At 37.6% G+C, this 27,647-nt stretch overlaps 1 protein-coding gene across 1 annotated transcript in view; it reads left to right on the plus strand.

The window, feature by feature from the left end:
* Window positions 1-207: 207 nt before the first annotated feature.
* LOC142357775 (uncharacterized) overlaps window positions 208-27,647 on the plus strand; it is a gene marked incomplete at its 3' end in the record, with an annotated part of 41,738 nt that continues 14,298 nt past the window's right edge. Inside the window, exons 1-11 of the mRNA XM_075409311.1 lie at window positions 208-376; window positions 3,727-3,996; window positions 4,354-4,607; window positions 4,993-5,160; window positions 8,387-8,587; window positions 14,857-15,321; window positions 17,861-18,022; window positions 18,220-18,792; window positions 19,208-19,351; window positions 21,941-22,218; window positions 27,181-27,511. Coding sequence (XP_075265426.1) covers window positions 208-376; window positions 3,727-3,996; window positions 4,354-4,607; window positions 4,993-5,160; window positions 8,387-8,587; window positions 14,857-15,321; window positions 17,861-18,022; window positions 18,220-18,792; window positions 19,208-19,351; window positions 21,941-22,218; window positions 27,181-27,511 — 3,015 coding nt within the window. The remainder of the gene's footprint in view (window positions 377-3,726; window positions 3,997-4,353; window positions 4,608-4,992; window positions 5,161-8,386; window positions 8,588-14,856; window positions 15,322-17,860; window positions 18,023-18,219; window positions 18,793-19,207; window positions 19,352-21,940; window positions 22,219-27,180; window positions 27,512-27,647) is intronic.

The raw sequence follows: 27,647 nt of genomic DNA on the forward strand, positions 1-27,647 counted from the left end.
AGAGTGCTCGTGACTAAGTTATGTGCTTGTCAGTTTTGTTCCAATAAGCAAAGTCAGAACTCTTGACGATATCTATCGTCATAGATGTCATCATATTGACCTATAGAACAGCATTTAATGTTCCTATGAGCTGAAATGTATTCACTGTGTGACCAAAGGTATCGGTTTGGGTACTAAAATGAGGCTTCTACACGATTGTTTGTGTAGATGGCTGGAAGCGGAATTGATGGACCCCCAGGAATTGATGTGAGTGGCGGAAGGTTGCACCGATTTGGATCCAGTGACTCAGACATGGAATTGCTCTCTGCTGGTGGGAGAAAAAGTGGTCTAGACCCCAACAATACTGGTGCGGGCGATGGAAGTTTCCCTTTGATAGGCTAGTATAGGGCTTGAATGCTCATATGATAAAAATTAATTATACAATATAGCCCCCCCCCCCCCCTGTGTAGCCCCGCACCTCCACCCCATGCGCCCCGCCCCGCTCACACCCCGCACCTTTAATAATTAAGCTAAAGCTATCTCACTAAAACGTAGCTAGCTACTGACAAAGACAGTCGGTTGACAAAAATTTCCCGATGTTAGTCGGTTATGTTTAATACCTCTAAATTCTGGATATGTGAAATTTCTGGTGAATATGTGAAAATTCCTTGTGACTTTAAATAGTGTCTGTCTATGATTTTTTTAATCTGTCGCATTTGTAGGTTTTGAAGCTCGTTAGCCGTGTAAAAGAAAGAAAGAAAAATGGTGGAAACGTTTTTGAGAGATCTTGAAGAGAGGTTCTATGTGCCCCATTTGTTCCCTTTGATCTTTTCATTCAATAATCTGATTATAAATTAGTACTCAATATTAAAAGCATGTTTTCTCATTCAGCTGATAATTTATTGGTTGTTATAGTTTCATATCAAGTCCTACTGAGGCAGACGACCAAATGCTCTAGTTAAATATTATGCTAAATAATCGTTCTGGTGGTGTCAACATTAGGACAAAATATTGGGTATTTTGTCACATTGCCTATTTTGGCATTGGGTATTTTGTCCTGAAACCGTTGCTTTTTTTGTAACTTTTTCAGATGCAAAGATCAAAAAATTTTGTAGATAAATTTTTTCCATGGTTACTGTTCGTTTGAATCTCCTTGTTATTTTGCAATTTGTGAGGATGGAAACCTGAACTGAAACACCCATATGTTTATTCCGCTTTTTTACTATACGTGACGTCATTTGTTACACATCAGAATTTTATCTCAATTGCGTGACCAGTTTTTCATAAATAACTTCTCACATTTCAAAGGAATTTTAACGCTGATTTATTGTCGCCTAGTATTACTCTTAATCCTTCCAATGTGAATGAATGACACTGTTTTGTGAATAAACGTTGTTAAGAGCTAGGAATCTTACTGAATTGAAATAACCAATTCAAATTGTTTAAAGCTCTTTCTGTGTTTAATAGCCGCCCTAATCTTCTCAGCCAGCTATTATAGCGCTCCTAATTTTTTTTACTTCGTCGAACTTTTTTAATAGCCGCACAGCGATAGCTGGGGCTATTATTGGCCTTCTCTTGGTTTTTTACAATTCAAAGAATTTGAATTGTATTGGGGCGCTGTCTTTTTTTTAAGGTCTGTTCACACATTTTCATGATTTTTGAAGTCGAATTGGAGTGGTGATTTTGGTCACGCCGAAACAGGAAATGGAGCGAAAAAGCGAGTGGTTTCGCGGCGTGAATTTTTTTCGCTCTATTTTTAACGTAGAGTGAGAAAACGGTGTTTGAACAAAAATTCGGTTTCTCGGTAGTGGTTTTTTGTTCACAGGCGGCAATTTCACTCTGATTTTTACTGTTTTTTCATTTTTTTTGGATCGGATTTTTTTCTAAATAGTTTTCCCAATCCATTCACAGCTCATTCTAGGCCTAATTTTTTTGTTTGAATTAATTTTTACTTTCTCGCTAGTGGTTTTTTGTTCACATGCGGCATTTTGACATTGATTTTCTGTTTTTTTCTTATTTTTTTGGTTCCGATTTTTTTAAAATGGTTTTCTTAATTAACTCATAGTCCATTCTAGGTCTAGTTTTTTTGTTTAGTCAATGAACATTCTTTGAATTGTACGTCAGGACTTGTCCTGCTATGTTTTTTATTTCGTCATGATTTTTGTTACGAGCATATGACGTCACAGCCACTTTTTGTTCATTCGTTCATGCAATTTCAACTGAAGTGCATGTGTGACGTCATTTTTCGCTCTTAGTGGAGCGAGTTTTTTTGTTCATGCGCGTGATTAAATTTTTGGTCACACTTAACTTACCTCACTCTCAAAAATGACTTCTCAATTTGAAATTGACTTTTATTTACTTTAATTCAAAGAGATAAGGCCAAATGGGTGTGTGTCACTCTAAATTAAGGTAATTTGAGATCCGCTAATAGAGGCAGCAATACCTTATACAGATCAAAATATAACAGATCAGCCTTCAATGAAAAGACAATTTTTTGGTCTGTCTTTTCTACTGTTTTTTTAGACTGCCGATCTACGAATCTATTGCGGCTGTTTTCTGTCAATCTGCCGGCTATGTTTTTGCTTTACCGTTTTGCCGCTTTTTTGACATTTTGCGTGAAATTCTCTAGGCTAGTGTCTCTCTTTTCTCATTCTGCTTATAGTGATTTTGAACATCAGTTGCTCAGCAAAGCAATTCAAAATGAACAGAATCAGTATCAAAAAACGAAATGAGAAATAGAGACGGGATAAACCCGTAAAGCCCAAGTTTAGATATCCTCTATTTGAGCGTCGTTCCTATAAGTCTTAGTTGCCATCTCTTATGCTTATTGGTATTGATAGTGTTCCCTGTAACCTCTCTCTAAGAAACAGAAGTATGTTCAATTACGAACTGCCATCAAAAAGCCGCCCTCATCTTCTCAGCCGGCTATTATAGTGCTCCTATTTTTTTTTTACTTCGTCGAACTTTTTTTCGCTTTACCATTTTGCTGCTTTTTCGACATTCTGCGTGAAATCTTTTTGACTTCTTTAGGCTAGTTTCTCTCCTCTCTCATTCTGCTAATTGTGATTTTGAACATCAGTTACTCAGCAAAGCAATTCAAAATGAGCAGAGTCAGTATAAAAAATTGAAGTCAGAAATAGAAACGGGATAAACCCATAAAGCCCAAGTTTAGATATCCTCTATTTGAGCGTCGTTCCTATAAGTCTTAGTTGCCATCTCTTATGATTATTGGTATTGATAGTGGTCCCTGTAGCCTCTCTCTAAGCAACAGAAGTATGTTCAATTACGAAATTTCATCAAATTAAATCGGAATTAAAAAATGTTTTTGTACAAAAAATTTTTTTTCAATACCTATTCTTTCAATCCCAACCATGCTTATTGAAATCAACGGCGGCTATTTTCCGGCAATATGCCGGGTATGTTTCTATACGGCACATAGTCTGGTTCGACATTCTACAGGATATTTTTAAAACATCCTTACTGAAATGTTTAAAAGGTCAGGTTTCGAGAAAGATTTTGATTTAAAAAACAGAAAACCAGCAGTGGACGACTTAGAATCAAACTAAAGAAAAAAACAATTCGTTGCCCTAAAAGAGAGTTACCATAGTTTGCAGGAACAGATTTTGGGTTGTAAAAACTATTCTCAGCATTGGGAAAGGAAATATGCATATTTATATCTATTTTACATGATCACATTATTTGTTTTATATACCGTTGCTTGTCTTCTGACAGTTGATTGCTTTACAGATGCAAAGTCGATGAGTGACTTCTTCTCCGAGATCGACGAATACGAGGAGGCGATGGCAGCCCAAATGATGTCTGAACATCTGCCGACGTCAGCAGAACAACAGAGGCTGGCTGAGACTACGACAACGTCCTCAGCTCGAAGTGAGGGGGATTCGAGCAGTAAACTGGTAGTGGAATCCTCGACTTCGGCTGTTGACGACAGTGATGAGACTGGTATTGGTGGCCTGTTGTTTTGCCCTCCCTCTGTACCAGATGTCTTAAATTCAACCGGTGAGGAATTTCATATAAACTTGACATCTAGCAAGTAAATAAACTTTGTTGAACTGCTTTGTATAATTTGGCTCTGATCACATTGTAAATATGTAAAAGTAGAAGTCATCCAGAAGTTAAAAAGTAGTTGTAGTTTTTAAATTCTGAAAGAGGCATATCAGAATTAAGAAGGAAATCATCTATAATTTAGCTTTGCCCATAAATTAATGATGCTTATGTTCTGATGCCTCGTGTCATACTTCATCTTTCTAGAGATTGCTTCTCATAAGCCTCCTTTCTTGAGAGATTCTATTGTTGCTATCTCTGCTTATTGTGCTCAAAAATAGTGAGTCTGAAGATAAAGTACTAAATGTTTAGGCCTGGAGAGTCTTCGACTTGGTGGGCGTCCCGGAGTTTGTCTGGATATTGAAGACATAGAAACAGATGAGTCGACAGCCGTGGCTACTGCAGACGGAACTAGGGACGTTAGTAGTGCTGAGAGTGTATTCAGAGAGTTCTTGCAGGCACACAGTAACAACAACAACTCCACCATGGACTCCACAACTGCTCAACATGTGATGAGCTTGTCTGAAGGAATCACAGCTTCTGTTCTATTTGGTGACAGTTGCCAGGTGAAAAGATAATTTATGAAAATGCTTCACGTTGCTCATTCCGCGATATAATTATAAAATTAGGTTTATAACAAATAAGTGATGCGTGGTGCTACCTTTTAGATCATGCGTTATGAAAATCCAATCATACCTATACTGTTTGATTGAAACTGTTAAACTGCGATCAATGATGGAACAGGATAATTAGTCGGATCAAACTTCAATTCTTAAAATCTTATAATCTGTCTTGCAAACTGATACATAAAAACTATCTGTGCTGTTAATAAGAAAAAGGGCAGCTGAGAACAGGCTACTGTAGGCCTAATGCTGTTCCGCTGCGATTACGCAGAAACCACAATTATTATTAACGATTTAACAAACGATGTGAAAACTAGTTATGTCTTAGGTATCGGGAGGAGCGGACGAAGACAACAGACAGGATACTCCAATGGAGATGAGAGAAGAGGAGGAAGATCCGGAAGTAGAGCAGGGTGATGAAAATGAAGATGACGATGATGATGACGATGAGTCAGAGCTACATGTTATGTCCTCTACTGCTACTACACCCTTGCAGGTTAGACAGTAGAGCAGCATTCTAGGAATATAAAAGCATCCATGATTACGACTGCTCCATTAGGATTAAGCATAAGAATGTGATGTGGTTGGTTACGAGGCTGAAAGTACAAACAAATGTAGATCAGATACGTTTGGCATATCTTAGATTGGAAGATCTACTTTTTCAAAATAAACTCGGCTAAAAAGATCTTGAGAAATAAAAAGAAGAGAAAGACGTAAGCGAAACCAGTTTCGATAGCGGAACACCACACTAAGCTTGCAAATAATGGAGCAAATAGGTGACAAATGATGGTTCAAATCCAGTTTTGGTCAACTTTGAGTTGATACTGTGCCAGGTGCAAGGATAGTCACAAGTGCTATTCAAGTTAATGATTTGGGATATGTCATTCGATTCCATATGCCTCAATGCCAATTTTTCCCGCTATTTATCATTGAATCACTGACCATGGGAATATTGTTTTCCAACGTCCCCCGAGAGATTGAAATAGCGGGTGGGAAATAGTGTAAACTCTTGAGCCGAGTTTAACAATCCAAAAACATGAAACAATCCAATTGAAGAACCAAGAGAAGTAGAACGCTCTGCCTAGATAAAATAGTGCCAATTCACATGCGTCATCTCGTCCCCATTGCTCGCTGATACCTGACGGAAAGCATTAATTTGTCTGTTCATAAAGCAATATTTCCGAACATTTAAAAAAAATGAAGAAAGCTGGAAACCTATAGTACTCCTGTCTCCAATATCTGATAATTGAAAAATATTGATAAATATTTTTTTTGAGTACACTTAAACAGCATCAGCATGGCTTTACACCTGATGACTCAACAATGTTGGCCCTAAACGACGTTTTAAAAATCATCAAAAATGTCTGAACTAAATTAAATCTTGTACTCCTAGTATCCCTGGATCTCACCACAGCTTTCCTGGTTTAAATTAGAGTTTCACTTATTACCAAGCGATATACTGGAAGCTTCCATGGCGAGCTGCACGGAATAGTAGGACGCTTCATTTTCATTAGGCAGGTTCTCTTACATGGATTGCAACAAAACTGTGAGTAAGGGAAAATTAAACACTGCGTCTTCTCCCAAGGCGAGTTCCTCTAGTCAATGCTCTCCAGTATCTACGCGAGTGAGCTACACATAGCTCCAAAGGGCGCTTCCTATGGAGACTCAAGTTTGGTTGAGTCTAGCTCAGAGGGCCAATTATAACCATACCTGAACCAACTGCAATTCTGGCTCAAAACCAGAACTTTTAGTGTCAACTGAAAATTTGGGGCAATTTTTCACCGCCAAGAGTAAGTAGGCAAGTTTTTTTCTTCGTTTTTTCATCAACAGCACGCCAATGCCGTTGAATGGTAAAGTTAGGATTACGGGTTTTTTTTTTGACAACTTGCTTAATTTTGGAAAAACATCAAAACTACGAAAGTAAAGCTGCAATAAAATAGTAAGTTGAAAAAAAATTAACTTAGAAGAGATTTACATGTTGACATACAATGCAATTTCCTGAACTTTGTTTACCCCAATATGTTCCCGACAATCAGTAATACTAAATGGAAACAACTGCAATATCGACAATAGTTTTCCGCTGGCCGTAACTGGTTATTAAGCAAGCGATATCATCGACCTACGCAATTAAACGCAGCATGCTGCCAATAAAAGCTCACGTGATAATACTGGTGCAGCAATTCTTTATCGGTAGCTATCAGAGCCTCCGTACCAATCATGAATTTGCCCTAACAACAAACTGACAAACCGTTCCCTGACACCTGGATTCATTTATACTTATAGGGGGGTGTGAAGTTGCGCACCGCCAACAAAAAATAATCGAGTAACACATAAAATAGATATGCCTGAAAAATTCGTTCAAAGCACATTCCACATGCATTTGGGTAAGATAGGAGAACACTCAACAGAGGGCCACAGAAAAAGCCAGAATATGACCAGACAATGGCACTTATTACCCGTATCCGACTGCCACAACTTATAACGGGATACTGTCTGTTCCTCTTCTCATTCTTCAGCCGTATATTGGCAGCTGTTGTTCGAACTGCTGTCCCAATTGTGACGAAGATTAACTTGAGACATACCAAAATATTAATCGCTGACAGTGCTAACGGATCTCTAGTGCTAACGGATCCAGGGCCTGCTGCACTGACGAATTGAGGAGGACAAGTGGTTAGAGTAAATTATTATAAGTCCAACACAACCGCACTGCACGCAATAATGGACCCTTCCATGCGCCTTATTCTCGGGGGGGGGGGGGGGGTGGTTTTCCCTCCCGTTCTCCCTAACCCATGGACCGCTTATCATCCATGACGGTGTGGATGCAGAGAATTCGCGGCACCACAGACACTTGTGGAAAGGCAATCAATCACATAATGACATCGCTAATTTTGATATCCCTTGTCCTAAAATAAAACCACGTGGTTACCAGATGAGAACGGCCAAAGGAAATGCAGCTAAGGTAGCAAACCAGCTGTCAAGCTGCTACAGTAACATTAGTTCGCTGTCCCATGTAAATCTGGGACTGATGATGTGCTAGTTTGTCCTTATATTAGCACTGTTATCCTGCGATATGCTGACAAAAATTTATCATGTGGCTATTATTTGGTTAGATATAGTAACTGATTAAATTTGAAACTGCGTGGAAAGCGTTCTATTCATCTTGGGATCAAATTTCTGCAGTAATTGGGCTTTTGTTCTCCGTCTATATCAGGGGCGCGGCTGTGTAATCTGATTTGAGTATCGAATTTGCGGTGTTGAATTATCGCATGGTTTATTTATCTAAAGGAAATTGTCAATTCTGAGCAGGGAGTCTCCGAAACGATCCGCATATATCCTGTGTGAGGGAGTTTCTGGTGTAGGTTTGTCCCTGAAAGGCTCTGCAGGGAGTAGTATTCTCCTCGGCTGTTTCTTTTTTTGCTGATTGAGCCATGTTATACGACAGGTGTTGGCTAATGTGAAGATAACAGACAGATGTTGGAATCGTGCTGCTATTTAGGCATCCCCGGAAGTAAATGAAGACAATTGAGCTAATAATACGTCAGATTACCCCCAATGACATTTATGCACTTCAGTTACAATACATTTGCTCTTATTATTGCACATCATAATGTTACGAAAATATCGCACGCAATTGAAGTAGTGTGGATAAAAGATTTGTGAGATCTTAGCTAGTAAATCCAAAAGGTCGAGATTTTTCATTTGCAATGGTAGAACTGCTTTAGGATACGTCGCTGCTGAACCAAGACACAGATAACAATGCCGATCATGGAGAGGATGGCGCTGATATGGACGATGAGGAGCGAGAGAGGGAGGAGAGGAGGAGAATGCACAGGATGATGGCCGAGAGTGAGAGCGAGAGAGAGGAACAGTTGAGAATGCGACATTCATCGCGTAGTGTAGTTGATGAAGACATAATGCCACCTGTACGTATTATCTCACGAGAAACCCAGAAATTCTGCTTACTTTTTAATAGCCGCGTCCGCAATTCCAGGCGGCTATTATTGCGCTCCTATTTTTTTTATAGCTGCGAAGCTGTAAGCTGAGCGTAGCTATTTTGCGGTGCTCTTGGTTTTTTTACGACTCGAAGAGGAGTATTGGTTTTCTTAAGGTTTTTTTTTTACCGGAAGTACTATTCGTTCAGACGCTTTTTTAACCTAAAAGTGAAAGTGAGTAAAATTGACGTGTGAACTAATTTTTTCTGAGCGAGCGAAGTTTTTGATCATGCGCCGCGTTTAGTGAATGACTTTTTGACTTTGAAAAGTAGTTTTTGACTGAATGGCACATGTAGATAACCGTTTTTAGCCGTTTTTTCGTCTAAGTGGCCCAGTTTTTTTGCTTGTAATTTGGTTTTTTGTGGAAATATTTTTTATTCAATGCTATATTGAAATGTCAACCTCGGAAATTGATAGCACAGTGTTATGCAGAGCCTGAAGATGCGTTTCAAGTTCAAAATTGGAACATAATTCTTGATTTTTTAGTTATTTTTTTGGCTTTTTTCTATTAATTTCTTCATGTTTGGATCTTTTAACCGTCTTTGTGTCAAAAATCCGTTAATATGGCAACTTCCTTTTGATAATTCATATACTCAACGCCTCATTCTACCTCGATGTAGTTTGGTTTTATAAAATTGTACATATGAGAATCCGATTTTGGTAGATTTTTTTCCGATTTTTCAGTTTTCTTTTTGTTTTTATTTTGGTTTTAATTACTAGAAGTAGTCTTTTTGTGCCACATGATGGACTTTAATTTCGTTTCAATAAAAATTCAATCATTTTTTGGCGTTAAGTTTTTGAAAAATAGTTAAAACTTTTTCACAAATGCAGTCTTAAAAGTTTTTTGACAATTTTTTTTGCAAAATGTTCCGATGTTTCGTATTTTCTATTTTCCATTTTTGGAGTTCTCATCAAGAGGATAGATCTTCTTATCGGATTGCTCGTTATCTTTTCTATGTCTCGAATGCTTAATAATGAAATGTATTCGTTTTTTCTTGATTTTTTTTAATTTGATTTTTAACTTTCAAAAATCAAGATTGTAATTTTGTTACGGTGTTCTTTACATAGTGTCCATATTCTTCACATTCTAGTTAGCATCATTCTAGCCTCGGGCTGGCACCTACATTTATTTTTGGTATTTTGATTTTGTCAGTTGTTAAAAAATTGAATGATTTCAGCTTTTTCTTAGAGTTTCGTCATTTCTCTGGTTTGTAATTGATTTCATTCAACATAAGGCAGTACTGAGAGTCTGCTAGCAAGATTTTTCCAAAACATCTACTTATTAATGGTTACTGCAACTTTCTTGCGGCCTGGGTTTTAATTTAAACGATTATTTGCCTTTGAATATTCCTGTGCTGCGTATGTCTTTTCTATGATCAATTTAAATTTTGAATTACTATGTAATCATGTTTTCTAGCGTATGTACAAGGCAGAAGTATATGCTCTTTTTTTCTTAATTGCAGTGATTAGAAGTGTAATTGTAGTGGTTTTCTGATTCTTAACTAGCATTCTTTTTTTGAAAAGATTTAACTTAGTTTCTAAGATTATTATCTGCCGTTTGCTTTCGCGATCTTTGAGATTAGAATCAGGAATTAATTATTCGAGGGCAATTGATAGCCCTATCAGCTTTTTCAGCGTATCAGTATTTTGACCATGTTAATTATTTCGGACTTTTTTAACGTTTCCAAACGTTTTCAATTCAGATCAGACCTGGGGAGGTAATGGTTTAATGGTTGAATACAAATGGTAATGGCTTCCGCTGCATTTACGTTTTTGTTTGTGAAGTTCTGACGCTTCGAGTCGCTTCCGGAATTCTTCCGGCTATGTTTTTGTTTCGTCGTCTGACGCACTTTTTTCGTTTTACATTTTTTCACACAGCAAAGCTGAAAAAGTCAAATTTTCTGAATGACTTCTTCCTCTCACTAACGGCATTTGCGCGCGTGACGTCATTTCGCACTCGCTTTACCGAAAGTTTTTGGGTTATTTGCGTGATTAGATTTTGATCATATGTGACTTACCTCACTCAATAAAATGACTTTTGCACTTTAAAACTTAAGTTTAATTTGAATTTGTTTAAGGTCAAAGGAACTCATATGTCCAGTAAAGGTCCCTAATAAGAGGCTTCTGTGGAATGAATTTTAACAAGCTTTACCAATTTATCGCTGAATGTTTTTTTACCTAGCTTTTTGAGTGGCGTCGATTTTTTTTTCAATTTAGATCTGTATCTGTTTCTATCTCTATTATATGACACGCAGGTCTATTCTTTCGCAGCTATTCCGGCAATCTGCCGGCTATGTTTACAAATCAAAGAATTTGAATTTTATTGGGGTGCTGTCTTTTTTAAAAGATCTGTTCACACATTTTCATGTTTTTTGAAGTCAAATAGGAGAAGTGATTTTGGTCACGCCAAAACTCTAAGAAACAGAAGTACGTTATTTTCAACTACGAAATGCCATCAAAATAAATCAGACTTAAAAAATGTTTTTGTACAAAATTTTTTTTTGAATATCTTCTAATCTTTAAATCCCAATCATGCTTATTGGACTCAACGGCGGCTGTTTTCCGGCAATCTGCCGGTATGTTTCTGGTCTTTTGGCTGCTTTTTTAAAATTAAGGAAGCTGAACTGAACTGCTATTTTTCAACCAAGAGGAGATTTTTGTAATACAGAAATCGCAAAAAGGCGCCTAGAGAAATTAGCTGCACAGCGATAACTGGGGCTATTATTGGCTTTCTCTTTGTTTTTTACATTTCAAAGAATTTGAATTTTTTTGGGGTGCTGTCTTTTTTAAAGATCTGTTCACACATTTTCATGATTTTTGGAGTCAAATTGGAGTAGTGATTTTCGTCACGCCGAAACAGGAATTGGAGCGAAAAAGCGAGTGGTTGTGGTGTGAGATTTTTTCGCTCTAATTTTAAAGTAGTGAGAAAACGGTGTTCGAACAAAAATTGGCTTTCTCTCTAGTGGTTTTTTTGTTCACATGCGGCAATTTCATTTTGGTTTATACATTTTTTTAATTTTCTGGATCTGATTTTTTTCTAAATGGTTTCCCCAATCCCTTCATAGTTCAATCTAGGCCTAGTTTTTTGTTAGAATCAAATTTACATTTCTCGCTAGTGGTTTTTTTGTTCTCGCTAGCGGCGTTTTGACATTGATTTTATGTTTAATAGCCGCCCTCATCTTCTCAGCCGGCTATTATTGCGCTCCTATTTTTTTTACTTCGTCGAACTTTTTTCGCTTTACCATTTTGCCGCTTTTTCGACATTTTGCGTGAAATTTTTTAGACTTGTAGGCTAGTTTCTCTCTTCTCTCATTCTGCTAAAAGTGAATTTGAACATCAGTTGCTTAGCAAAGCAATTCAAAATGAACAGAGTCAGTATAAAAAATTGAAGTCAGAAATAGAAACGGGATAAACCCATAAAGCCCAGTTTTAGATGCCCGCTATTTGAACGTCGTTCCTATAAGTCTTAGTTACCATCTTTTATGCCTATTGGTGTTGATAGTAGCCCCTGTAGCCTCTCTCTAAGAAACAAAAGTATGTTCAACTACGAATTGCCATCAAAATAAATCTGACTTAAAAAATTTTGTTCAAAAATTTTTTTTTTTCAATATCTATTCGTTCAATCCCAATCATGCTTATTGGAATCAACGGTGGCTATTCCGGATATCTGCCGGGTATGTTTTTTTTGTTTTTTTTATCTGATTCTTTTAGAAATGTTTTTCCCATTTCATTACTAGTCCGTTCTACGTCTATTTATTTGTTTAGTCATTGAAAATTCTTTGAATTGTACGTCAGGACTTTTCCTGCTATGTTCTTTATGTCTTACAGATTTTTGTTTTATCCTACCCTGACTTTTTCAATGACTTCAGTGACTTCTACTGCTTTGCAGTTAACATTTATCTGCGTGACGTCATTTCTGCTTTAAGGTCGTTTGCGTGACTTACCTCATTCAAAAAAATGACCTCTGAATGCACTTATGGAACTTCAAATTTTATGAACATTTAAAAGACCAATAGTGTGCATCTAAGTATTGCCAAACTTATATGCCCTAATTCTTGAGTATTAGTCTTGAGTTTTTATTTTCGAAAATCAATTTCAAGAAAGCCCTTTTAGGGCTTCTTCCTTTTAGACCCTCTGTGTATCATAAAAGTGACAGTACGTGTCTAACCCAAAAGTCTAGTTGTCTACTGAATGACTTTTGGTCAATCTGCCTATCTTGTTTCTGTAGTTTCAGTTCATGGAATGCCACAAGCGTCTCGCGGCTATTTACCGGCAATCTGCCGGCTATGTTTCTGGTTTTTGTGCCAAATTTGAGCTGGCCGTTAGTCTGGTTTGAGTTTGTATTAATATTTCAAATTTTCCCTAATTGCGCCCAAAAAATTGTTTTTGAAATCAGACTTCGTTTTGTCTGCTACGATCTATATATATTTAAGCGTCGAAATGTTTCTCATTATTAATTGCTCTTGAACGAAGTTAGTAGCAATTATTGTAAACGTGTTGGTCCTTTTTATGCAAATTATTCACTTTACCATTTTGCTCTTTTCTTCGAGAACATTCTTTGACTTCTCAAGTGACTTTATCTCGCTTTCGTTCTTCATTTTTGAGTGATCTCTATTGCTCACTCCGAAGTAAAGCTTGTTGTTAGTATAAAATCGGTTGCAGCATAACAGAAGGTAGGCCAGATAGTCGAGTGGGCAGTGCATGTGGTTATCAATCGGGAGGTCAGTGGTTTTAACCCTGCCGGGGTCAAATGTTTTTGAACCCGCCTCTCGTTCAAGAGCAATTCTTCTGACTTTACTGTGTTTATGTTCTTCTGATGTCCATTTGTTTTCGACTCGATACTGCCGCAAGAAGAATTAATAAGAATTTTTGATCTCAAGTTAAGAATATCGCTATTATTTGAGTCTTATACTGCCGCAGGAAGAATTAATAAGAAATTTTGATCTCAAGTAAAGAATATCGCTATTATTGGAGTCTTTTTGGATCGAATTTTTTCTCAATCCATTCATATTTCTTTGGGCTAGTTTTTCGTTACGATCAAATTTACGTTTCTCGCTAGTGATGTTTTCTCGCTAGCGGCATTTTGACATTGATTTTCTGTTTCTTTTTGTTATTTAATCTAATTTTTTTGAGAAATGGTTTTCCCAATTCACATATAGTCCGTTCTAGGTCTATTTTTTTGTTTAGTCAATGAAAATTCTTTTAATTGTACGTCAGGACTTGTCCTGCTATGTATTTTTTTACTTCGTCCTACTTATTTTGTTGCTCTACCTTAGTTTACAGCTTGTTCAACATTTTGCGTGAAATCATTTTGACTTTTCTAGGCTTGTTTCACTCTTCTCTCATTCTGCTGAAAGTGTTTATAGACAGCAGTTGCTCAGCAAATCAGTTCAAATTGAACAGAATCAGTATCAAAAAACGAAATGAGAAATAGAGACGGGATAAACCCATAAAGCCCAATTTGAGTTGCCTGTTACTCGTACTTTGCTCATAGTTAATATCTCTAATGCTTATTTGTATTGATACTAGCCCCTGTGTGGTCTCATTGCGAAACAGGAGTACGTTCAGCTCCAAAATGACATCAAAATAGTTCGCACTTTAAAATTGTTTGCACAAAAATTATTTTTTAGTTTTTTTCTCTTCTTTCAATCCCAATCTTGGTTATGGAAATCAACTGCTGCTACTTTCCGGCACTTCCGGGTATATTTCTAATTCATTTTAGTGAGATCGTTTAAGGCTAAAAACTATGGTTATTGGTCCTGTTACTCTTATTGGGATACATGAATAGGCCTGACTCGGAAATCCACTCAAAATAATTTGGTACTTTTGTTGCACTGTTTTTTATCTCTTTCTGCCTAATGCTTGTTTCAACCTTAATCGAGGTCATGAGAATCAAACCCAAAGCTGCTGGGTATGTTTTCAATTCAAACGACTGTGGTCTATGCTAACCTCTAATAGCAGCATTTAGAGGGGATTAGTGAAATTATTGTTTCACCCGCTGAAACCCTTTCCCGGAAGGAGACCGGCTACACTAGAATCGAAAAGCTGCTTACCATTTGAGCGCAATTCGTGCGAAGTTAGGTTACCTTTAAAGCTTATGAGAATTGTCTATGCATTAGTAATAAAAAATCCTTTTAAAGTGGAATCTATTGATATACACAAACTGCTTACCTCAGGCGTATTTTTCTCTTGGCGAATAGACGGCACTCGAAGAGATAGAAGAGAGTGGGAAGAAATCAGGTGAAGAATGGCACCACTCTGAGTCCTCGGCAACTACGTACCCAGGCACCCATGAGGAAGAAAGTGACGGACGATCCGAATGCAGTGCTGAAGATTTCCAGCAAAAAACATGCGATAATGAAGAGTTGTCACAGAACGAAGCACGTATGAACGAGTCAAGCAGGAATAGCTATTCCCCTAGTGTGAATAATAAACGATCAAAGGAAAAGAAGTTCTTTTCGATTGAGCGAGAGCGGCCAGTTTTCTTTGGACCTCAACGTGAAATGGATCTGTTCGAAGATTCAGACTGTGAATCGAAATCGAGGCGAAGTCGGTTGTTCAGTTTTTCGACCACAGAAGACGCCAACATGGAAACGGAGGAAGAGAAGGCGAGAAACGAGCACTTGGATCAGAAGCTTTCAAACGAAGACACGAAGGAAAATGAGGTGCCTTTTGTGATTATTGCACTGACCTCACAACTCAATTGAATTGCCAACTAATTTACACGACTGTTTGATGCAACTCATGCTGTGCTGCAACACAAAATCAAAGAAAATAACATTTCAACCGCGATCTGAACTTATTAATAGCCGCACAGCGATAGCTGGGGCTATTATTGGCCTTCTCTTGGTTTTTTTTTACAATTCAAAGAATTTGAATTGTATTGGGGTACTGTCTTTCTTTTAAGATCTGTTCACACATTTTCATGATTTTTGGAGTCAAATTGGAGTGGTGATTTTGGTCACACCGAAACAGGAAGTGGAGCGAAAAGCGAGTGGTTTTGCGGCGTGAAATTTTTTGCGCTCTAATTTTAAAGTAGAGTGAGAATACGGTGTTTGATCAAAAATTCGCTTTCTCGCTAGTGGTTTTTTGTTCACATGCGGCAATTTCACTTTGATCTTAACGTTTTTTTACGCTTTAGTTCATCATTTTTGAGTGATCTCTAGTGCTCCGATGTTACTAATATAAAATCGGTTGCGGCGTAGCAGAATTAACGGACTTGTAGCGCAGTGGTTAGTGAGGGTGGAGTTAGATCGAGAAGTCAATGGTTCGAATCCCGGTGGGGTCAAAGTTTTTTGCACCCATAAAGAAAAATTGATCTAGGCTAGAGCCCCTGATGAATTAAATTGCCTCGCCTGTCGTTCAAGAGCAATTCTTCCGACATCTGTGTTACTGCTTAAGCTATATAATTTTGTAAATTGATATTCGCAGTTTAAATGATAATCGTCTATCGGAACAACAAAAGGCGAAGTCATTTCTCATGGGACAGGTTTTTATATTGTTGATTTGGAAGAATCATTTCAGTGAAAAGCACTTCTTAGTTGTTTAAGAAAAATCAGAACTTAAGAAATGTGGTGTATAATTTATAGCCGCCGCAGCTTCTCAGCCGGCTATTATAGCGCTCCTATTTTTTACAATTCAAAGAATTTGAATTGTATTGGGGCGCTGTCTTTTTAAGATCTGTTCACATATTTTCATGATTTTTGAAGTCAAATTGGAGTAGTGATTTTGGTCACGCCGAAACAGGAAATGGAGCGAAAGAGCGAGTGGTTTTGCGGCGTGAAATTGTTTCGCTCTAATTTTAAAGTAGAGTGAGAAAACACTGTTTGAACAAAAATTTGCCTTCCCGCTAGTGGTTTTTTGATCACATGCGGCAATTTCACTTTGGTTTTTACTGTTTTTCAATTTTTTGGATCGATTTTTTTCTAAATGGTTTTCCCAATCCGTTCATAGTTCATTCTAGGCCTATTTTTTTTGTTTGAACCAAATTTCCTTTTCTCGCTAGTGTTTTTTTCTTCACACGAGGCATTTTGACATTGATTTTCTTTTTTATTATTTTGATCAGATTTTTTCTAGAAATGGTTTTCCCAATTCACCTAGTCCGTTCTAGGTCTAGTTTTTTGTTTAGTCAATGAAAATTCTTTGAATTGTACGTCAGGACTTGTCCTGCTTTGTTTTTTTATTTCGTCGTCGCGATTTTTGTTACGACCATATGACGTCACAACCACTTCAAATCTGCTTTTTGTTCATTCATTCATGCAATTTCAACTGAAATGCGTGCGTGCCGTCTTTTTTTGCTCTTAGTGGAGCGAGTTTTTTTGTTCATTTGATTGATTACATTTTTGGTCACACTTGACATACCTCACTCACAAAAATGACTTCCTCACTTTGAAATTGACTTTTGTTTACTTTAATTCAAAGAGATAAGGTCAAATGGGTTTTTTGGTCTGTCTTTTTACTGTTTTTTTAGACTGCAGATCTACGAAGCTATTGCGGCTATTTTCTGGCAATCTGCCAGCTTTCTTTCTTATTTTTGGACTAATAATGAATTGTGAGTTAATGCATTTTAAGATGTCACGCGATTCACCTGACCGTTTTATATATCAAGCTATAGCTTTGCCATTTTCACGTTCACGTGTTGCTTTTTTGCTTCTCGGCAATCCAGATGTTTGGTTTTGTTAAAATCTCTATAATATTCTTACATCATGGTTACATTTCAAGCTCTGGTAGATTTATCACTATCGATCGCTGTTTATACTTGACAACAGCTTTCGAAAAGTTTTAATAATGCTAAGAATTTTGTTTTCGTAGTTAATATTTGTGTTATGTTAAAACAATAGGAACGAAAGTGTTCAATAGTCCTGTCCAATAACCAGTGCCTAATTATACTAAAATTGTCCAAAAACAGTTGGTAATAAAAAAATCCCTGATCTTTTTTATTAATATTGATTAGACTACTGCTTTCCGACACTTGTTATTGATGGTTTTGTTCCGTAATTAAATTTATCATCTTTTTGATCCATTAATAACTCGTTAGCTCGAAGAGCACCAGTCTAATACGCAATAAGAATGCAAATCAAGGAATTAAATAGGGAAAGAACGATAACCAAACACACTTCCTGTGGACTACCTGGTTGTCAGGTGTCAGATAATGACATATGATAATGGTGACGTAAAGATTATGTAAATGGTTATGTAATACAGGATGTGGACGAGACTGAAGAGGATGAGGATGACGACGAAGAGGACATTGAAGATGAGGACATTGAGGAACAAGACAATGAAGATGTTGACGATGAGGAGGAGGAGGATGAAGACATTGATGAGGACGATGAAGATGAGGACCTCGATGACCATGACGAAGAGGTGATAATTCAGATCTATTGTTATGGAACAACCCCCCCCCCCACCTCACCTTAGTTTAAGGAAAGTCATGTAACCGGTACTTAAATGCGCATGTGCAAGTTTTAGAAGACCGAAAGTCTGCTGTGCTAGTAGTTCCTATATACATAGCCATAAATTGAAATGCTATTTTTTGTTCACTTTTTTTGCTTCTTTGAAAGGATGACATGATTGACGAAGAGCAGGAGGACATGGAAGATATTGACGATGACGAGGAAGATGAGGACATTGACCCCGAAGATGACATGCTAGCGTGTGACATGGAATCCGCAGGTGGACGTCACAAGTCATCAGAGCGAACTGTCACTGTGGGTCGAGCCAAAATGACAGTCTTGCCTCCTACAACTGTCTCACAATCCACGGGATCCAAGAAGTCTTCATCCTACAATGTAACATCAGCCAACACCCCTGCGACTTTGAGTGTTAAAGCATCGACTAAGTATAGTTCAAGGATGCCCTCTGATAACTCTGCGTCTGGTCGACCTTCGAATGTTGGCAAAGATTACAGTGGATTGCTCAGACGTCGACGTGGAGAGTACTGGAGACATCACCAGAGCCATGCATCGCACCCTGTACCAGCCAGTGCTGCTGGACAGCAAAGTGCGGACAGCTCCAACGACGAAATTATCCTCAAAAGAGCTTTCCCTGCGTTTGTTCCGGCTTTTGATCCTCGTCCAGGACGCACCAACCTGCCTGCCAACGTTGATTTTGCAGTGGAGAATTCATCAATCAATGTTAGTTCAAGTAGCCATTCTTAGTTACTTTTTTTGATACAAAGATGAGTTCAAAATTTTGTCAGATGGCGCAGTCGTAGTTTCAGCTCAGCTAAATTATTCCTTTGTAATAATGGTTAAAAAAATCATGTAATGTTATTCTGTTCAAAGGACGCTTGTGCAAATGTTAAAATATCCGAAAGCCTGTAGTGTCGATTTTACAATGCTCTAGTTTGGTTTACAAGTTGCCATGAGTTAAAAATTCGATGATCTTGCACAACGCCGGGTGAAATGGTCATAAGACACTTGCAAATTTTGGCTGAGTTCTAGAACCGATACGCAGTTCTTGAATACTATCAAATGGTCTCAGTGGCTTCAACCGAGGCACGTGGCTTTATTATCAAGTGGCAGGTGGTATGAAAGAGTTGTGTTGCAGCCTGTGAGTGGGTCAACTGGTCACTCTTGCAGTGGAATAAATGGTGAACAGAGTGGACAACAATTCTCAGTTGACAGTGAGGTGAAGAAACTTCGCCTGTTCCTCAAACTTGTCTGCAACCATCCGGACTCCTCTGAGGCAAAGGTTACTAAATCTTGCTTCTTCCGTAGTAGCCCCTCTATTGATGAACGTAAATCTTCCTTTTTTCCTGATTCTTTTTTCTCGTTTTGTTGACCTGCTTCATTGCATATGGAGGCTAAGGTGGTTTGTTTACTGTTTAATAGACGCCCTCATCTTCTCAGCCGGCTATTATAGCGCTCCTATTTTTTTTACTTCTTCGAACTTTTTTTCGCTTTACCATTTTGCCGCTTTTTCGACATTTTGCGTGAAATCTTTTTGAGTTCTCTAGGCTAGTTTCTCTCTTCTCTCATTCTGGTAAAATTGAATTTGAACATCAGTTGCTCAGCAAAGCAATTCAAAATGAACAGAGTCAGTATAAAAAATTGAAGTCAGAAATAGAAACGGGATAAACCCATATAGCCCAATTTTAGATGCCCGCTATTTGAACGTCGTTCCTATAAGTCTTAGTTACCATCTCTAATGCTTATTGGTATTGATAGTAGCCCCTGTAGCCTCTCTCTAAGAAACAGAGGTACGTTATTTTCAACTACGAAATGCCATCAAAATAAATCAGACTTAAAAAATGTTTTTGTACAAAATCTTTTTTTGCAGTATCTTCTATTCTTTCAATCCCAATCATGCTTATTGGAATCAACGGCGGCTATTTTCCGGCAATCTGCCGGGTATGTTTCTGGTCTTTTGGCTGCTTTTTTAAAATTAGGAAGCTGAACTGAACTGCTATTTTTTCAACCAAGAGGAGATTTTTGTAATACAGCAATCGCAAAAAGGCGCCTAGAGAAATTATTTTTAATAGCCGCACAGCGATAACTGGGGCTATTATTGGCCTTCTCTTTGTTTTTTACATTTCAAAGATTTTGAATTGTATTCGGGCGCTGTCTTTTTTAATATCTGTTCACACATTGGAGTAGTGATTTTCGTCACGCCGAAACAGGAATTGGAGCGAAAAAGCGAGTGGTTGTGGTGTGAGATTTTTTCGCTCTAATTTTAAAGTAGAGTGAGAAAACGATGTTTGATAAAAATTCGCTTTCTCGCTAGTGGTTTTTTGTTCATATGCGGCAATTTCGCTCTGATTTTTACAGTTTTTTTCAATTTTTTGGATCGGATTTTTTTCTAAAGCGTTTTTACTATCCATTGATAGTTCATTCTAGGCCTAGTTTTTTTGTTTGAACCAAATTCCCATGTCTCGCTAGTGGTTTTTTTTCATGCGGCATTTTGACATTGATTTTGTTTTTTTTTAAAGTTTTTTATTCTTTTTTTCAGAAATGGTTTTCCCTATTCACTCATAGTCCGTTTTAGGTCTAGTTTTTCGTTTAGTGAATGAAAAATCGCGATTTTTGTTACGACCATATGACGTCACAACCACCTCAAATCTGCTTTTTGTTCTTTCTTTCATGCAATTTTAACTGAAGTGCTTGTGTGACGTCATTTTTCGCTCTTAGTGGAGCGAGTTTTTTGTTCATTCGCGTGATTAAATTTTTGGTCACACTTGACTTACCTCACTCTCAAAAATGACTTCCTCAATTTGAAATTGACTTTTATTTACTTTAATTCAAAGAGATAAGGTCACATGGGTGTGTGTCACTCTAAATGAAGGTTATTTGAAATCAGCTAATAGAGGCAGCAATAACTTATACGGATTTTTAATCAAAATATAACATATCAGTCTTCAATGAAAAGACGAGTTTTTTTGGTCTGTCTTTTTTACTGTTTTTTTAGACTGCAGATCTACGAAGTTGTTGCGGCTATTTTCTGGCAATCTGCAGCTATGTTGTTCATTTGCTGACATCTCAACTATTTTATCCAAAAGTCTCTAAAAGAGGCTGGATGCCTTCTGTCTTAAGGATAGTCCTGACATTATAACCATGTGATCGAACGTTTTTTAATTGATCTCGGACGAGGTTTGAAGCAGTAATGATAATCAAGTTGGTATTGTTTATGACTCGAAGAGGAGTATTTTTTTGTTAGCTGAAGCAAGTTTGTTCATGACATGATTTTTAACTTTTATTTCTAACATTATACCTCTGTTCTTGAAAGTTGGCTTCTGTTTTCGAACAGTGGACTTTAACAGTAGCTTAGTTTTGATGTAATTAGGAACTGCTGGTAATATCCAAGGTGAAAAGATTGTTTTGACAATTGAGAAAAGTCCCTCCTACCCATCTGAAGTACAGATCAACCACCTCCTACCTACCAACACACCACATTTCTGAAAATTGCTGTTTTCTAACTATATGTTGATTTGTTTTATTCATTTTTTGACATTTTTGAAATAGGTAGGGTTTGAAATTTCTTCGAGTCGTTTCTGGTATTCTACTGGCTATGTTTTTATGCAAATTTTTTTTTTCGAGACTGTTTTGACTTTTCAATTGACTTTTAAGCCCTCGACTTTCGTTTTGCGTGATATAAATTTCTCTCATTCACACGTGTCAGCAGCTGAACTCAAGTGGCAACAGATCAATACTCAAAGTCAGAGGCAAAGTGTGCCGACTTTGGTGTAATTTTTCACTTTCGTTTCATGTAATAAATTTCAAGCAAACGTTTCATGTAATAGATTTTTTGTCAGTTAATTTGGCGCTAATTTTTTGTGTCTGTTAGGTGTACCGTGTAGAGCTGATAAGTTCAGGAGACTCTCAAAAGGAAGGAGACAGAAGCGTTGGAGGTGGTAAGGGTGCATGCCACATGGGCAGACAAAGGGAGGAGTCCCTGATCAGTTGTGTACAGAGACTGCACTTGATGAGTCTGTTAAATGGTGCAACAGGCACTGGTGTTGCTAGTGGCAGTAATGGTGTAAGCGGTGGCAATAAGTCGTCTTCCAACAGTAACAGTGCTACAACTGCTGTCAACGGACGCAAAATGTGGGAGAACACTTACACGTAAGTTCATTTGACATGTGAGATTGTGAGCATTTTCGTAAGTCATTATGTGCCATTGATAAATTGAGACCCTCATGCTGCTTTGAATAGCATCGTAATTGCTTTGATCTTCTTTGTTTCATGCAATACAGCTACATAGAAAAATGTATCGTTTTAATCGTAGCAATTAATTCTTCCCGATTTTTTGTACGACCAATTTGTCAGAGCATTGAACTTTTCGTCGCCTTAGCGATGCACATCTGTCGAAAAATGCACTATGGTAGAAATTTGGGCTATTTTTTGAAGTATCATATTTATCATGCCCCTTCCACCATATTTATCTTGCCTACCGCACCTAGTTAGAATAGTCTCATTGAGACTGATAGTCTCAACTTTTCAACTATCAGACCCTTACCCGGCGTTTAAGAGCAATTTGTCCGAGCTCAGTCGTTTGTTTTTCTGAACAGATAAAATTTTTAGTGAGCCTTGACTTAATCCGTGTTTTAAGGAATAGTGAATACAAAAATTTCCAAACTTTGGCTTGAAGATTTCTGAGAATTCACGAGCGGGTAGATTCCGGCCTTTCTGCAACTATGCTGTTTTTAGTTGCTCTCAAACAGAACATTATTGGGCCTGTTGGCCTTTGATGACATTTTTTTTTGCGTACCCCCTTCGTTTGGACCCCCTTCGTTGCTCCCCTCAACCATCCAGTGGCCTCGCTCCCACAAATTTAAGCAACCAAAGCCAACCCCTTAACAGTCATTTGAGAACAGTCCACCCGACATTGCTAGCTGCAGTTGAAGCAAACTGGAGCAATTTTGAGGAGTACAATTTTTAAATTTTCCCGTCAAAGTAGAAAAGAAAAGGCTAAACATTTTGTCTCGACTTTCGAGCGCGTTGTTTTCTGGTTCAGCAATTAGACTTTTTGCTTTTTTTGGTAAGATCTTATTGTTCTCGTACTCACGTGTTCTTTTACTCGTCGTTCTTTTTTGTTCTGACAATTTGACCACGTGCCAAAAAGTTACAGAGCGACTTCTTTTTTAATGACTTCTAGCGCACAGCATCTGATTTTGCGTGCGTGAAGGCATTTGTTACTCTCTTTGTTATGCGTTTTTTGCTCAAACATGGCTTAACTAACTCGAGAAAATGAAGTCTGTTCCAACGCATGAAATCTTAATTTAAGAGCGTAAACTTTAGTTAAAATTATAGAGATCACCTAGGGGAGATCACCTTCGGGTGACCCTAAAATTGTTGGGTCACCTGAACTAGATCATCATTTTTCAGCAATCCGCTGGCAAAGTTTTTTTGTCAAAGACTAATCCTGGATTCCTATGGTTTTCCTTCGGTCCGCTATCTCTTTCACTTCTATCGAAATCTTCTCATCGCTCATATTTTCAATTTCTTGTTTTGCTACATAATGCGTGCAATGTTCTCTGGGAATTTTTCATTCTTCTCGCAGTCCGCTCAATTTGTGTTTAAAGTGCAATGAATGTATTTTAATTGCAACCTCAATGCACATTTGTTCTATGAATACTATTATTTGATAAGTTCAGCTGACTAGATACTCTAAAGGTTACTTTTTCCATCTTAGTTTTTACTATGTAAACTTTTTGAACGTTTTTGGTGTTGTATTTTGTACAAAGTGTTCAAACAGTTTTTCGATAACTTTGAGCTTGCTTTTGCAACAGGATAAATTGGTTAAGTTAGTGAGTATTATGCCATGAAATGGTCTCTAAGCAAGAGTTTTTTTAAATTCAAGGGGAAAATATTTTGTGAAGGTTTTCGGCTACAATTTGGGTGTGTCTCATGTTTTTTTCGTTCTTTTGTTCTCTGTGCTCTCAAATAAATTATATATCAGTTTTACTTGTCGTCTCAGTCTTTTTGGGTGGGCTCTGCGTTGCTGGGCAGAGTTCTCCGAGAACCGTACAAGTCTCTAAGTATGCAATTCACCAAAACCGCTGAGGAGACATATTTACTGCGCAAAGGCATTTCTTGTAGTTTAGATCCCACTCATCTTCCACGCCGTCCCCCCTCGCTGACTTCTGCTATGGTGGCTCAACTTCACAGTGTTAAAGGCAGTTGTAGGAAGTTTGGACCTAACCGCCTATGACCCCCCCCCCTCAATCCCACTTTCTTGCCAACTCCTCAACTAGTTCTGCTAGCGTGCTTAAATTACGAGTAGCTGCAATAACCAAAGGCAGGCACACGCATGTTGCTTGAGAGCAGTTTGTTTTGCATTAATTTTTTTTTGTTAATTCTTTTCGATGAATTGGTCTCCACGCTCGACATCAGTCATAGAGATTTCGAGTTATACGTATTAGAAATGCAAATTGCGAAGTCTGAAGCAATCATTGGTATTCGGGAGATTAGGGGATCGCACCCCAGACGAGTCGAAAGTTTTGTGCACCCATGGAAGTTTCTAGAGTCTCTACCCCGCTCTAAATTACCTTGCCCCCACAGTTGCTCGAGAGCAATTTGTCCGACGTTAGTCGGTTTATGTTTTCGATAGCAGTGAAGCTGACTGCTATTTTGTTGGTTTTTACAATCCAAAGAATTTGGATTGTATTGGTGCTCTTTTGTTTGTGAGATGTTTTCACCCTTCCATGAGTTTTAGTTTTTAAAACGGGATAAACAGGTAAAGCTAACGGGGCAGCTAGTTTCTTTAGAAGCCTTTTGCTGGTTTTAGTAGTCCTTCAAGTGCTTAGAGTGGTCAGCTGCTGGGAAGGCCTTAATTCAAGGTTAAAACGTAATTTTGGAGGAGTTTTGGGGCCCAAAATTTTTCACGTTTTTTTTTCAGTTTTAAATTGACGTTTGTCAAAGTCAATAAAAGTCGTTTGCAAGACAATTATTTTTGTGAGCGATGTTTTGTACTGGAACATAAACTCGCAAACTTTACCTAGGTTCTGATAATAGTTTACCGCATAGTTTCTAGTGGCAATGGAATGGTATTCGGCTTTTTAATATAACGCATTTTAGACTTTTATGATAGAACTTGCAATTTTTTACGTTTTTTATTTTTTTCATTTTTGGAATTTGGCCAGCCCCAAAGGCCATGGAACCCTCTCTTGGGTTTGATAATAGGTTGCTGCATAGTTATTTTTGCCAAATTTAAAAATTTTGAATAAATTTTGCTATTCAATTTTTTAAGTATCGGTTACTCTCCGTATTATACGGCACGCAATTCTTTTGCAGCTATTTGGGCAATCTGGCGGCTGATTTAGTTTCATTTTTAATAGCCGCTTCAGCTTCTCAGCCGGCTATTATAGCGCTCCTATTTTTTTACTTCGTCGAACTAAAATTTTTTTGCTTTACCTTAGTTCACAGCTTGTTCAACATTTTGCGTGAAATCTTTGTGACTTCTTTAGGCTAGTTTCACTCTTCTCTCATTCTGCTTAAAGTGTATTTAGACAGCAGTTGCTGAGCAAAACAATTCAAAATGATCAGAGTCAGTATCAAAAAACGAAATCAGAAATAGAAACGTGATTAACCCATAAAGCCCAATTTTAGATACCCGTTACTCGAACTTTTTTCTTTGTTACCCTCCTAATGATTATTGGCATTGATACTAGCCCCTGTGTCGTCTCACTGCGAAACAGGAGTATGCTCAGCTCCAAAAACATCAAAATAGTTCGGACTTTAAAATTTTGTGTACAAAAATTAGTTTTGTCTTCGATCATAATCTTGGTTATGGGAATCAACGCCGGGTATTTTCCGGCTATCTGCCGGATGGGTTTATAGCTGCAAAGCTATATGCTGATTGATGAAATATTGCGGTGCGATTAGTTTTTTTACTTCTTCGTCTGACGTTCTTCATTTTGCCTAGTTTTCACAAAAAAGTTTTCAAGGCTTCCAAAAATGTGCTCTAAGCGGTTTTTTTTGTAGTTTTTGCTATGTTCATGTTTTTTTTACTGATTTTCTCATTTCTGTCTGGCTTCTGTGTGTCATATATGTCTGTTAGCCTGCACGTTTGTGATTATGTATTTTTTGGCGAGACAGGCGAATTGTTTCTGAAAATAACATCAAAATTTTTTGTCTGTCTTTGTTTTTTATTTGAAGGGCTCCAGAATATTCTAAAGCCTCTGCACATGCCGCCTTTTGGCATTGATTTTTTGATGTTGTTAGGAGCATATGACTTAACAACCGCTTCAAATCTGATATTTGTTTATTCGTTCATGCTACTTCAACTGAACTGCGTGCGTGACGTCATTTTTCACTCTTATTGGGTCACTCGTGACTTCTCTCTCAAAAATGGTTTTTGCTCTCTGATAATGACTTTTCTTTACTTTAATTCAAAGATATAAGGTCAAGTGAGTGTGTGTCATTCTAACTGAAGGGTATTTAAGGGCAGCCAATAGAAGCAGCAATAAGTTAAACATTCCTACAATACATCTCAGTTTTTTAAAGATTATTTTATGGTCTGTTTCTTTTACAATCTTTTCAATGACTGCAGATCTACGAAGCTATTGCGGCTATGTTCTGGCATTCTTCCAGCTATGTCAGTTATTTTTAATTATTTAAGCAATTTTCTTCACGGTGGCGTCTTTGCTGGTGTCTTTGTTTTTTTAAAAGTTTTTATTAGCATGTAGTTGCTTCATTTTGTAGCCGTTGGGATGCGTTGAGATTGTAAGCAACGAGTAGAATTAATAGTATTGTTTTTGGGAAATTGTTTTTAGTGAGCAAACAAGAAGTGTTAATGATCTGCTGGTTTTCAATTTTGTCGAATTGAGCATTTACACGGATGTTGTATTCAAGCAGTCTGGACAATCTTAAACTCTGATAGTATCGATAAATTTCTTGTGCAGATTGTTTGGAACCAAATACTTTAAGAACATAGTTGAAAGTCATCGCCATGTATTTCTCGCTCAAGTTTATTTCTAGCTCAAGTGAGAGATTTAATGTTGGACCATTCTGTTTGGAGCGGAAAACCAGAACTGAATTATCTTGTGAACTACCACCATCACAGATATGTTAACTATTTTTTAGGATTGAGTACATGGAAGAAGGCGAGATCCCGCCTTGGACTGTTGATCAAGTTGAAACCCTTGGCTGTCCTCCAAATGCAACCAATGACAGCTCCTCCATTTCACCGGAAGAAGTTAAAATGTTCCTGGAGAAACAAGGATTTCCGGTTGAGGATTTGAACGAACAACTGTCGATGCCTCAAATACCAGCAATAGTGAAGCCGGAAGAGGAGAATGAAAATAGTGAAGAATCCAGGTCTACTGTGCAATCAGAAGAAGCAGATTTACCTGTGGTGGAGGAGAAAATTGATGCTAAGGAAGCCGAAACAGAACAAATCGTGAAAACATACAAGGTCAGTGCGACATACTCAATCAATTTTTAACTTATTATCAACTATTATTGAAAAATTATACAAATTAATACGAGATTTTAATATACGAGATTTTTACTCAACAATTATATAGGCTGAATATTGGGCTTTCATAATC

The sequence above is a fragment of the Convolutriloba macropyga genome, unplaced genomic scaffold, assembly GCF_964194025.1.
Source record: "Convolutriloba macropyga unplaced genomic scaffold, txConMacr16.3 SCAFFOLD_1607, whole genome shotgun sequence".
In the NCBI taxonomy this organism is placed as follows: domain Eukaryota; kingdom Metazoa; phylum Xenacoelomorpha; order Acoela; family Convolutidae; genus Convolutriloba; species Convolutriloba macropyga.